We start from the raw sequence: 12,049 nt of genomic DNA, 5'->3' as shown, positions 1-12,049 counted from the left end.
CTGGCGAACACACGAAAACTCACCTGCTCCCTGATGTCTTCCCACCAGTACGTCCGCGCCCACCATGCAGCCCAGCCCCAGGATGCAGACCACAATGCCGATGAAATGCACGGCCTTGTACCGGATCAGCAGGAAGAACCAGGAGAGCAAAATCACAACTGGGATCACGAAACAATCCAGGAGCTATTGGGAGGAAGTAAAGAACAACAGGAGGTTCAGGAGGAAGGTTTTCGTATAGTAGAGAAAAATAGCTCTGTAAAAGGCTATTGCCCCTGAACCTGAGGTTTTGTGTCGATCCAGAACTGATGCAATTATAACAGACTCAGAAACAAACTCCAATGAACTTTACTTAAACATCCCCCAGCCTTGAGGAAAAGGGGAGAAAGCAAACGTCTGAGTCAGGCTGGTGTGGACGATTCGTCTGTGTCAGGGCAGTTTGGCTTCTCATCTGCCTCACACCCTGGCTGACTCCCTGGGAACACCTCACATGTGGGGAGAATACGCTGAGTCATTTTAGATTGCCCCACCACTTCAGGAATAGGTCTGGGAATCGGAGATGAGGGGGCAGAGGTCTTATAATGTTTTATAAAGTGTTAGAATTCAGACAAAAGTTGAAGTTAATTTCTCCCAGACACCTATCTCCCACAACCAGTAAAAGTTACTTTAATGTGTTCTTCAAATTTCACTCTTAGAATGAAAATTTGCTCTAAATATAAATACTAATATCAAAAGTTTACAAAAATTTTAAATGCTATTGTAAAAAAGAGTAGTAAGAGAGAAATTTGAATAGACTACAGAAAAAAAACAACACATTTTATTTCATTTCTTATCATTTTGCACAAATAGTGAGATTCCATCTGATTTGGAAACCCTGAGAGTTGGTGGAGAGTTCACCCTGATCATGTAGTGAGACAACATGGTGAAATGAGAAGACCCCTGTGCCAGGAGTCAGAAGATCTGAATTTGAGTACTCGAGTACATATATGAAAAAAACATAGTATATATAGGGTTCGGTACTATCTGCAGTTTCAGCCATCCACTGGGGGTCTTGGAACATATCCCCTATTAATAAAGGGGGACTACTGTATTTGCAAAGAATCCCTGACCATCAGAGTGGCTTTTTGTCACTATAAACAGCACTCAGAATCCCCTCTATGCTGAAAGCTTTTTCTGACCTGGGCAGACCCTCACTCTTCTCTGTGCATTGGTCTTCTCCTTTGCAAAACGGAACAAGCAATCAGAATTGTAAGCTGTCGGAGCTGCTGTGAGATGATAAGGTGATGAAAGGCCATGCGACTGGTAATGTAACACTGTGAAGGCTGGAGGCTGAGCCCAGAGGTGACAGCGCTCCCGGAGGGGCTATGTGGAGGGGAGGCAGCTGGTAGGATTGTACTACGGCACAGGGTTGCTCCCTGCACAGTTAATTAGCAAGTTAATGATCCTACTTGATGTGGTAAAATGTTCTAAGGCAGTTTTACAACCGGCCTCAAATGCGATTTAAGTACACTAGGAAATTTGAGTTTGCCAGTGAAAACTGTTCACTGGGCAAAAACAGTTGGTGTTTTGTTTTAAAAATTAGAGATGATTGAATCAACAGTTGAAATATTTAGCTACATGCTCCACAACTGGGATTTCATTATCTGGCTGGAAGCCTTGGGTCCATGGAGCTGAAGGCCTCCGTTCCTGAACTACTGAAGGTAAACTCGGCCATCATCCAATCTTTGGAGAGGGCTGAGTGAGCCTTTTTGGTTCTCAGTGTCATCAGAAATCCCAAAGCACACGATGAGTCCAGGGATCTAGTCCCTCAATGGGTCGACATGAAAAATTCTTATTTGTGTCAGGTGGTCTTCTGTGTTGGGAAGACTTTTAGAAACAACAGGAGGAGAAAGAAGAATACAATCCAAGCCAGTATTTCTGAGCCATTTCAGATACGGAAGGTTGGTGTTCAGCGTACAGTGTGGGATCAGTAATGGGTGGCTGGATGAATTCAGGAATGGACCGCCACTTGGTATCATTGACTATCAGAAGGGACATCATTCAGGCTGCTACTGACATTTTGGGTGGGACGATTCTTCATCTTGTAGGCTGTCCCCATGCTCTCTGCTGGGCATTTAGCATTGCTGGGCCCTGACCAATAATAATAATAATAATAATAATAATATTAAATGTTCCTACACATTTACAGGTGCCTCTTGGGGGCAGGGTCTCCCCAGTTTAGAATCACTGTGACCTCTTTACTTAAAAGTAGGGAACTCAGAAGTTCAAGAGAAGTGATGTGCTAATAATGGCCACTTAAATAGTTGATACCAATGGTAGTTCTGTCATGATTCTTTTTTGAACAATATTTCAATGAAGGTCAATTACAGGGATAGCTACAGGTGGAGGTCTCACCACGGTATCTGTAACTACAGGAAAGAAACTATTCGGTAGCTGCTGTTAGTAAACAGGCTATTATTTTTTAGTGATTTTTGGCTTCAGCCTTTCCCCTGTGGTCATATAGCATAAAACATACTGACAAAATAATTTTCCAATAGTTTTCTGGTAGCTTAACTGCTTAGCAAAGTGGTTGTTAGAGTAATAAAAGAGAGAAGCATTATAATAGATGCCTGTTAAACAAGTAAAAGAACAACAACAAAACCCTGATTACGTCATTAATCTGTTTAATAGACTTACGGTTGTTCTTTGCATACATTTTATAGCCAAAGGAAATTATAAAATAGTACCAAAAAAATGAACAAACAAGTACTATTTCATAATCATCTTATGTTCTGAAAAGAACATCCAGAATATTTGAGAAAGAAAAGTGTTCGTTATCCCTTAGATTTACATAGTATCTTTTTTTCCCTAAGATTTAAAGTAATTTTACTCTTCTACGTCATTAATTCTCAGGCGATACCTGCCAGAGAGGTCCACACTCCTGTTATCTGATTTTATCAACAAAGGTGCTGAGACACACCGTGTTCAAATTCTCTTAAGTTAGGCCACAGTGCCAACATTATTATTTGATCTCAGTAGTTTTAAATAACATTTGCAGTAGATTGTATTAAGTTTACATTTATAGTTGCAAAACACGTTATTTTTACTTAATCTTTGTAACAGCCCTCTAGGGGAGTTATGACTATACCCATTTTATAGATAAGGAAATTGAAGATCCAAGAATAAAGCAAGTGAGTGTCAGAGTTGGGGGTAAAATACTAACTACTTTCTGGACTTCTAGATCAGAGTTCAAGTGCACCTTCCCAATTGTTTAATAGCAATTAAAAACCTGTGTTTACATTGTTTTTAGGACAACAGCACAAGTCAACATTAAATAACATTAGACATTTTCTTTGTTTGTTTTTTTAAGTATAGTATATTGGAGGCTTGTAGCCTCATTTAACTGTTTGCTCTCTCTCCTCTCTATTTTTTGCTTCACACACACCAACCCTCCTCCCTTCCTGCCAACACCCAATCAAGCTTTTGTCTTCCTTTATATGCTGCCTCCATATGCCACCACTCCCCAGACCACCCCAGTCTGGTTTCATAGCCACTCATCTGGTTTTCATGCTCATAAGTCTCTCCTCCACCCTCTCCTGGTTACCACACTCACCTAGTAGTGTCATGGAGATCACTTATTTTCCATCTAGCAGTGAAATCTGCTTTTAGAGGCTGCCAAGCCTCCTTAGAGTAGTTGGATATCCCCAGTTGTATCCTGGTTTCACAGACTATTCTTCAAGCTTTTGGACCACATGAGTTCAGAACTTTAAGTCTGGGATACTATGGCAGTTGTGTGCTGGGGGCCTCCCCTGATAATCCCTCTGGATTTGGGACCTTCCCGCAAGCTAACGGCTAGGAGGCCGGCCCCAGAAGGGTGGGATCAGAGGACCATGGGGAGCAGAGAGCGGATGTCCGCTGGGACAGTGGAGCTCACCTCACACCTGCCAGGGGGCCTTGCGGTTTGCGATGCCAGCCCCTGGGGAGGCTCCAGGTGGAAGTTGCCACCTTCCTTTTCCCTGTTTCTTTTTCTGCAGCGGAGGCCTCTCCAGCTTTGCCCCAGAAATGCAGCATGAAGCCCTGGCCCAGCTGCAGGGCACCCTAGCTGAAACCCTAGCTGGGACTGTATTCTTCTTTCCCCTTCTGTTCTTTCTAAAAGTCTTCCCTAAACATAGGATCACCTGACACGTACATATAAAGATTTGTAAACACACCAGAATGTCATACACGTCATAAAGCTAGCACGCCATGCTATTTCCTGTTTTCTGACTTGTCAGCTTATATGCTTTTAATGTGGATGAAGACGACAAGGAAATCTAGGAAACTAAGGTGGGAGAATTGCTCTGCAAATTAAACACAGACATTTCAGGAAATCTCCAGGCATTCTCATTTTGTCCTTAGACTTAAAAGTCAGCATGGCATGTTCTTTATCTTCAACTAATGGTCCTGAAATAGCTTCAGAAGAGATCAGTATTGCATTATGTTTTCACTCTGGTAAAATGTTTATATTTAGAGGTTGTCTTTTGTGTCTAAAATGATACATGCACTGTTTGCTTCACTAATGTTGGATGATTGTGGTTCCAATCAGTTATTTCTCTTCTCCTCTAGATTCTAAATGACAGAAAATAACAGCTTGATCCATTTGAAGTGGCTTATTTGTAGGTCAAGTTGCTTGAGTATTGACAATTTCACATGGTTCACCTAAGAGACCCAAGGAACCAAATGGAGATCAGATACCAGTGTATTAACATTAGACCTGGATTGCAGAAGGCGGTGTTGCCTCCTATTTCCCACTCCAACTTTAACTTACACTTAAACTTGCTTAGACAGATACACTAGGGAAAATGGACACTGTTTTAGAGGGTCCTTCCAGCAAGGGAAAGTGCTTCCCAATCTCAAAGCAGGTAGAAATGAAACAGTCTGAGAAAAGTTCTTTTCCTCCTTTGTTTTTTTTTAAGGCATTAAAAACCTAACCAAGTGGTAAAGTCCCGTACTAGATGTCCAATTAGCTATTTCCCATTTGGGGTGGAGCCAGAAGGCATGGAGAGAGAGGGAGAGTTCTCCTCCATTCTCCAAGTATTTGGAAGGGAATGGAAGTCTTCCTCGGCCTGGGTGGTATCATGGGGAGGAAGGAGTCCCTCCACATTCCTTCTATTCCATACTTGGTTTGGGTGACATAAATGTGTGTTTCTTGATTAAGGATCCTGTTATGCAGGGTCTCAGCTCCCACTCCCCGCACAAGAATGCAGGATATGGTGAGGCCAAAAGGAACACCAATGGAGCCACAGATAACGGGTTCATACCACTACATTCTCGATGTCGGCTGGCCGAGACACAAAAGCAAACATCCACCAGTACCCCAACGAGGGGTCCTCCTGCACCCCAGTCTTGCTGGCGGCCGGGGGAGACACAGGAAGTAGGATCCACATGATCCTCAATCCACCATCTGCTTCTCTGACAACCAACAGCCCCTTGTTAACTGCAGTCCGCGCTTGCTAGCTCAGCTTCGGCAGTTATATCAGTGGCTAATGGCTAACCGGTAACAGCTGATGGCCAACTAGTCACTGCTGATGGCCATCTACTACCCGAGCCAACACCTTTCCACGTGAGGCCGAGAGCCTGGAAACTGCTCTCTGGGACTGATCCCACAGATCTCCACATCATAATATTAGGCATAAAAATCTCTGAAAGGAGAAAAATTAGAAGTTATAAGAATAAATGTTAACAATGGCTATCTTTGAATAGGATAACTGAATCTTCTCAACCCCACCGCCCAAATTTTCTATAGTATCCAAATTTCCTCTATTGCACATACACTACTTTCAAAATGTATAGAACAACAGATGTTATAAGAGTGAAAAAATCTACAAGAGTTAGACCAATCTTTCTCAAGGGCAGTGGGTGGTTTGTAAAAACACAAAAAGCAAAAAGAAAACAAAACCTTAAAACAAAACAAAACAAAACAAAGCTGCCCACTGTTCCCAGTACAGTAGAGCATAATGAAGAGGTGACCTCATCCCTCTTTCTAATCCTTTCAGCCCAAAAGAGACTCCTCCTCCAGCCTCCAGCTCCTCATTTACACTTCCCTCAGGCTATTCACTGGGAAAAAGCTCCCCTCACGTGGCCCAGCTGTCAAGAGCTAAACCTGAGGCAACTGGTAGGTGATTCCAGGAAAAAGAACATTTCCCTATTCTCCCTTCCTCTGCTTCTAATTGGCAATTCTCCTGTGTTCCTAAAAGTGATGTATATTATAAATTCACCTCCGGTGAGTAAAACTGAATTGTTAACAGGGAAGGATCTTAAAAAAGACAAACCAGTTACACAGACACAACAAAAGTCCTCTTTTCGCTGACAGTCCAGCTGAAGAGAATGGAATATAATTTGGGAAATGCACATTCACACTTAATCAAGATCCATTTAAATTCAGTGGCCTGGACATGCAGCTATCCCAGAGACATTTGAAAATCCAACCAGGAGTATAGTTCCAGGGAGTAAGTAGTATGTTTGATGTGGAGCAGATTTTTCTGGTAGACACACTTACCCTCTCCACATCTCCAGAATTCTTTTCCTCCCAGGACAATTTTATTCACAACACCTCTACCCTCCATCCCCCCTCCCCCCAACCCCATACCTTAAGACTTAGTGTTTAGATTTTATTGTCTTAAACTATTCATATTGGAGGAAGCCGTGTTCCTACCATGTTGCCCAAGAGATCCAAACTGACGAAATATATCATTGTGCTGACCTGACAGCCATTTACCCGGAAATGTCCTATTTTCAGAATTTAGATAAAGGTTTTCACCAAACTATTTTTCTTATTTCTATTGATAAGGATTTAAATGTGTGAATTTTATGTTCCCCTGTGCCAGTTCATTAGAGCTTCTAAGTTGTTAAAGGATATCCTCTTTACTATTTTTGCTTCAACTAAGATAAAAAGAAGAAAAAAAAGACAGTACCATGTGCTGAAAATCTGGGACAAGTACCTAGAAATCTAGGAAAACACTGGAAGATGCAGTTAATGAGGAGACATATGCTTTCTAGCTCCGCTGCAGGGAAATCTGCCTTGGGTGAGAACAGAGCTGTCCCAGAGGACAAATTTTTTCCAGGCAAGCATCATTGGAGCTTTAATCAGCTTTAAAAACAAAGCTCTTATTATCAGCAAACTGGATTCCAAAAGTAGAAAGCAAGGAATGTACATTTCCTTGTGTCCACCATATAGCAAGGGCAATGCCAGGTTCTTATTTTTCCATTTTACAGATGAGAAAATGGAGTACTAAAGCTAATAATAGGTACCTTACTTGAAGTCACATGGTAGCGTCAGGGCCAGCATGTGATCTGAGGTCTGCCACTTTCCTTACACAAAGTGAGCTGAAGCAGTCAAGGTCCAGGTGGAGTAGCAGGTGCACAGGGTCCAGTTACAACAACCGTGGTCTAGGCTGGGTCAGCCTCAACTCAGTCCAGCAGGCTTGTGGGCTCTCGCTTACATTAAGAGCACTCTGGGAGAGAGGGCAGACTCTGAGGGGATTGAGGAAATAACCACCGGTTGTCTGCAGTTTTTTTTTAATATTAAAGAAGGTGAAGGGTATAAGGACAAAGTGTAGAATTAGTCGTTTGCTTTTAGCGATGGCTGTCTGATGCTGTGTGGCTATCTTGAATGTTTTTGGAGAAGTCATTGCCTTCAGTCAGCTGAGCTCTACTACGGTCACTTGCATTTCTTATTTATGGAATTCATGAGTATACGAACATTAACAACAGCATTAAAGAAAGTACACATTTCAATGCACATATTGAAGGAGATGAACATTTTCTGATAAAATATTAATTCTACATTAATTTTGCATTGTTTTTGATTCCTCCCAGCATAAAAACAGCAGGGAGAAACAATTTCAAGAGTTAGAGGAAAACATCTTGTACTTTTCAGGATCTATTTGTAGGTCTCACTCAGCTATTCCAGGTTTTGTTTGGAAAAAAAAAGGCAAAATCAGATTTTCATCACTTTATACTTGTCATTTATTTATTCGGTCAGCAGGTATTTATTATATGCCTACTGAATACTTGGCATTGCTACAGGTGCAGGGTACACCAGAGTAAGCAAAAAACTCTATATCTCGGTCCAAGTGGACAGCTGTCAACAAACATATTTCTTTCCTCCAGTTCACAGCCAGTTCCCTTCCCTAAAGACTTGCCTGGCAGTAGAGGCGATTGTGCCTGCAGGTCTTTGGGACCCTTTCCTCTTGTTCCCTGAGGGACCTTGCTTCAGCAGCTATCTGGTGTCCCTCAGGGATCTTCATTCTTTCCTCTCTGCTGCCTTTTTCCTTTGCTGTATGGTCACGCCCAGATCCCACCTTTGATGCCCCATTGCTCTGTAGCTATTTGTCTTTTCCTATCACCGCCAGGCTTCCTGAAAGATGAATCTACAGCCACTGCCTCTGGTATTTTGGCCCCATTCACTCTTCAGGTGATGCCAATACTAACCAGTCCCTTCTCCATGACCACCAAAGCTGCACTGCATGGCCACTTTTGACTAAACCTTTCTGCAGCCTTTGGCATTACTGACCACTCTCTCATTGAATTCTCTTCAGTCCTGATTTATCTGTCTTTTTTCCCTCCTATATCTCTGGCCCTTCCTTCCTTCTGTCTTCTTATGGACTCTTTTTGTTTTTGTTTTGTCCCTCAAAGTTGGTGTGTCTGAGTGTTCAGTCCTTAGCCTCCTCATATGCCACCTTTTGGCTGTTACCCATCTCTTACTTCCTTTCCTGCCAAACTTCCTGAAGAGTTGCATTCAGCCACTGTCTCCATCTCTTCAACATTCATTCAACCCCTCAACCGAGTGTAATCTGGGTTCTGTTCTCCAACTCCATCAAAATTGCTCAAAAATGCACCCCCTGTTTTGGAACCCAACAGACACATTTTAATCCTTATTTTACTCAGCGCAGCATATCACACTCTGTATGGGGAAAAACAAAGCAGGGGAGAGAGTAGGGAGTGCTGAATGGGGCAGGAAATAGTGATTTTAAATAGGGTGGCAGGAGAGAACTCACTAAAAACGTAACATCTGAGCAAGTCCATAGTACCTCACTGACTGGCAGATAGTAGATGCTGAGTGAATGAATAATTAAGGCAATGAATAATGTCAATTTCTCTGAACCATTTGGGGAGATTTGCTGTCATTGAGGTATCTGCTCCTGCCTAAAGTTGCTTATTGAGATGATTCCGGCCGTGAGGAGCTGAAGGGGAGCACCTCGTGCAGGAGCTGGTTCCTGTCATCATTCTCAGGCTCAGATGGTGTCACAGCTCCTGAACTGATCACAAAGCCTCCTACTTGATGGCCCCAGAAAACACTCAGCCATATTCTGTTTTCCTGTTCAAGGGCTCCAGCACTGGAAATGGCCTGCAACCCAGAACATATAAACAAGAGGGAGGACAGGAAGAAGAGGGACAAAAATAACTCCTGCTATTTTTTCATATGTTGGTGTTTTTATGAGTTCTCATTGTATGAGTCTTAAAAAGTCTTAGCAGTCTTAAGACTATACCCTTCAGTCTTGAAGAAGCTCACAAGCTTTTACAGATTTATGATTGATGAACAAACACATCCCTTCAAATGCATTGCCAAAGGAAGCAGGCTGTGCACGTTTCTTTCTTTTTCTGTTCCTAGGTGCAAGAATCCCCTCCTAGCTTAACCATTTGCTGCAGGTGAGTTTTCTGGAGTGATTGAGTATTTCTGTACATGCAGGCAGTCATGGCATGGGAGTGCTTTCACGTGCATCTATCCTCGGTGGACAGCACCAAACGATCCTCCAAGGAGCCCATCCAAGCACCATAGGTAACACGGGCATCTTGGTAACCACCGAGAAGGGACAGCTTCCCAACAGGACTTTCTGCTCAAAGAATGGAAACATAAATACAAATGGGCAAGAGAAGCTTGCTCTTGTACCATGTTTCTGGTTTTTTTGGAGAAGGCCCTCAAAAGGTCAATGCCTTCAAATCCACCTGGGGTTTGGGGAGGAATTAAATATTGTCTCCAACTACATTAGCTTCCTATTGCTGCTATAACAAATGACCACAAATTTAGTGCCTTAAAACAACCTATATTCACTATCCTATAGTCAGAAGTCCTAACATCAAGGTGCTGACAGGATTGTGTTCCTCTGGAGGCTTTCCAGGAGAATCCTTTTCCTGCCTGTTCAGCTTCTAGGGGCTACCTGCATTCCTTTGTTTGTGGCCCCTTCCTCCAACTTCAAAGCCAGGAGTGTAGCATCTTCAAATCTCTCTTTGACTCTTTCACCTCTGCTTCCACTGTCACATCTCCATCCTCTGACCCCTGTCCCCTCTTCAAAGGACCTTTGTGATTACATTGGGGTTTCTCCAATAATCTAGGGTACTCTCCTCATCTTAATTTCATTAATTTAATCACATCTGCAGAGTCTCCTCTGCCATGTAAAGTGACAAACTTACATATTACATGCATTAGAACTTTAATATCTTTGGAGGACCATTATTCTGACTACTGCATCAACTATGTTCATGTATGAAGAAAGGTGTACCTTGAAATTAATGAGAATTTTTTTTAAAGGAAAGAAAACTGCCACTTATTGAGCAGGGCATGTGGGTGTTTATATATCTAATCTTCTTTCATATGAACATGGTTTTCATTCAGGATAGTTATGCTGGAAGGTCATGGGTATATTTTAATGAAGGTATCATTGCTTAAAAACATTTTGGACTCTTTGAAATTGCTTTTGGAGCATTCATTGGAAAGTTGCTTCTTTAACGGAAGCAACTGCTCATTCTTTGAGAGTAGGTTTCATTCATTCATTCATTCATTCATTCATTCATTCATTCATTCATTTAATTGGAAAGAACCGCAATGCTGGATTAAGCTAGTTACTTTGTGTTAAACTTGTGGATCCAAAGGAAGGAGAAGTTACCTGCAGGACTTCAAATTGGCTCTGAAGATTTCAAAAGGGAGATTCTAAAATATTTGAACAATGGTAGCCACATCAGAATAAGTATATTATAATAATAAAAGAAGCACTTTAAAGTATACTATTGATTTTAATGTATAAATTTTGCTATTTACAAGCCACTTTGCTGATATATATAGTAAAATGTTGTTATTATTTCAAGGAAAGATTTATTTGAAAATTAGAGAATTTTTATGGGGATAGATGTTTCTAATGAAACTATTCAGAGCTTGCTTACTCTTAATTCTCATGTTACATTGCCTAAGCTATTTGTTACAAATTGACTTTTTTCAAGTCTCTTATCTTTCGATATTGTGTTCTCTAATTAAATCCTTTATAGGAAATAGCATTGATTTTTAAAATGAACCAAAACTAGATCACTGGCTTTAAAAAATCCTCAAATCTTGTATCCAACACAGAAAAATCTTCATTTTCTCTTTCATCATATTTATCATCTTTAATGTTTAGAGAAACCAGGGAAGTCATTACCTGGAGAAAACTAGTAAGAAATTATCAATGATATTATTTATGGAATTTTGCTTGGAGACAGGCAGGGAGGATGACTTGAAATAAAAACATGATTCTAAATTTCTATCAAAAGATTTCATATCTATAAAAATCACTTAAAGGCCAAATGAACACTCTGAGCCAATGAGCATACCTAATTGGCAAGATCTTACACATGACTTATTTGAACACTTTGACTTTTAGAAATGTAATTGAAATTAGTTTCTATTAAAGTTTAGAATTCATAAAGAAAAATTTGAGTTTCAAAATTTTATTTACTTGGCCATTATAAAATTCTGTTTTCAATGCTATGCTTTTTTTTTTCTCTCTCTCTCTCTCACACACACTCACACACACACACACACCCCTAGGTGTGCTCACTAAATCTATTTGCAAGTGCTTACTTAAATAAAAACATTGATTAAAACTGTTTATTGGTACAATCGTATGGCTACAATTCCACCAACTGTATTCTGTAGAGAACATTTTATGTTGACAGTCAATGGTTAGTGGCTGAAGCTGTATGACCACAAAGGAGCCTTGGGGATATCCAAGGTTGGGCCTCCTATGTCTTCCCATTTGCCCAATTCACCCTTACTCACCAA

The 12,049-nt window shown here is 41.2% G+C and overlaps 1 protein-coding gene across 2 annotated transcripts in view; it reads right to left on the bottom strand.

Annotated features, from left to right (window-relative positions):
- Nucleotides 1–12,049, bottom strand: part of SLC35F1 (solute carrier family 35 member F1) — a 370,737-nt gene that overhangs the window by 47,316 nt on the left and 311,372 nt on the right. For both annotated transcript variants that reach the window (XM_074333488.1, XM_019740997.2), the window contains exon 4: nucleotides 24–183. In XM_074333488.1, the coding sequence (XP_074189589.1) occupies nucleotides 24–183 (160 nt within the window). The remainder of the gene's footprint in view (nucleotides 1–23; nucleotides 184–12,049) is intronic.

The sequence above is a fragment of the Rhinolophus sinicus genome, linkage group LG05 (assembly GCF_036562045.2).
Source record: "Rhinolophus sinicus isolate RSC01 linkage group LG05, ASM3656204v1, whole genome shotgun sequence".
In the NCBI taxonomy this organism is placed as follows: Eukaryota; Metazoa; Chordata; class Mammalia; order Chiroptera; family Rhinolophidae; genus Rhinolophus; species Rhinolophus sinicus.
Note: the sequence above shows the minus strand (reverse complement) of the source record. Positions and strands in the feature narration are given on the sequence as shown.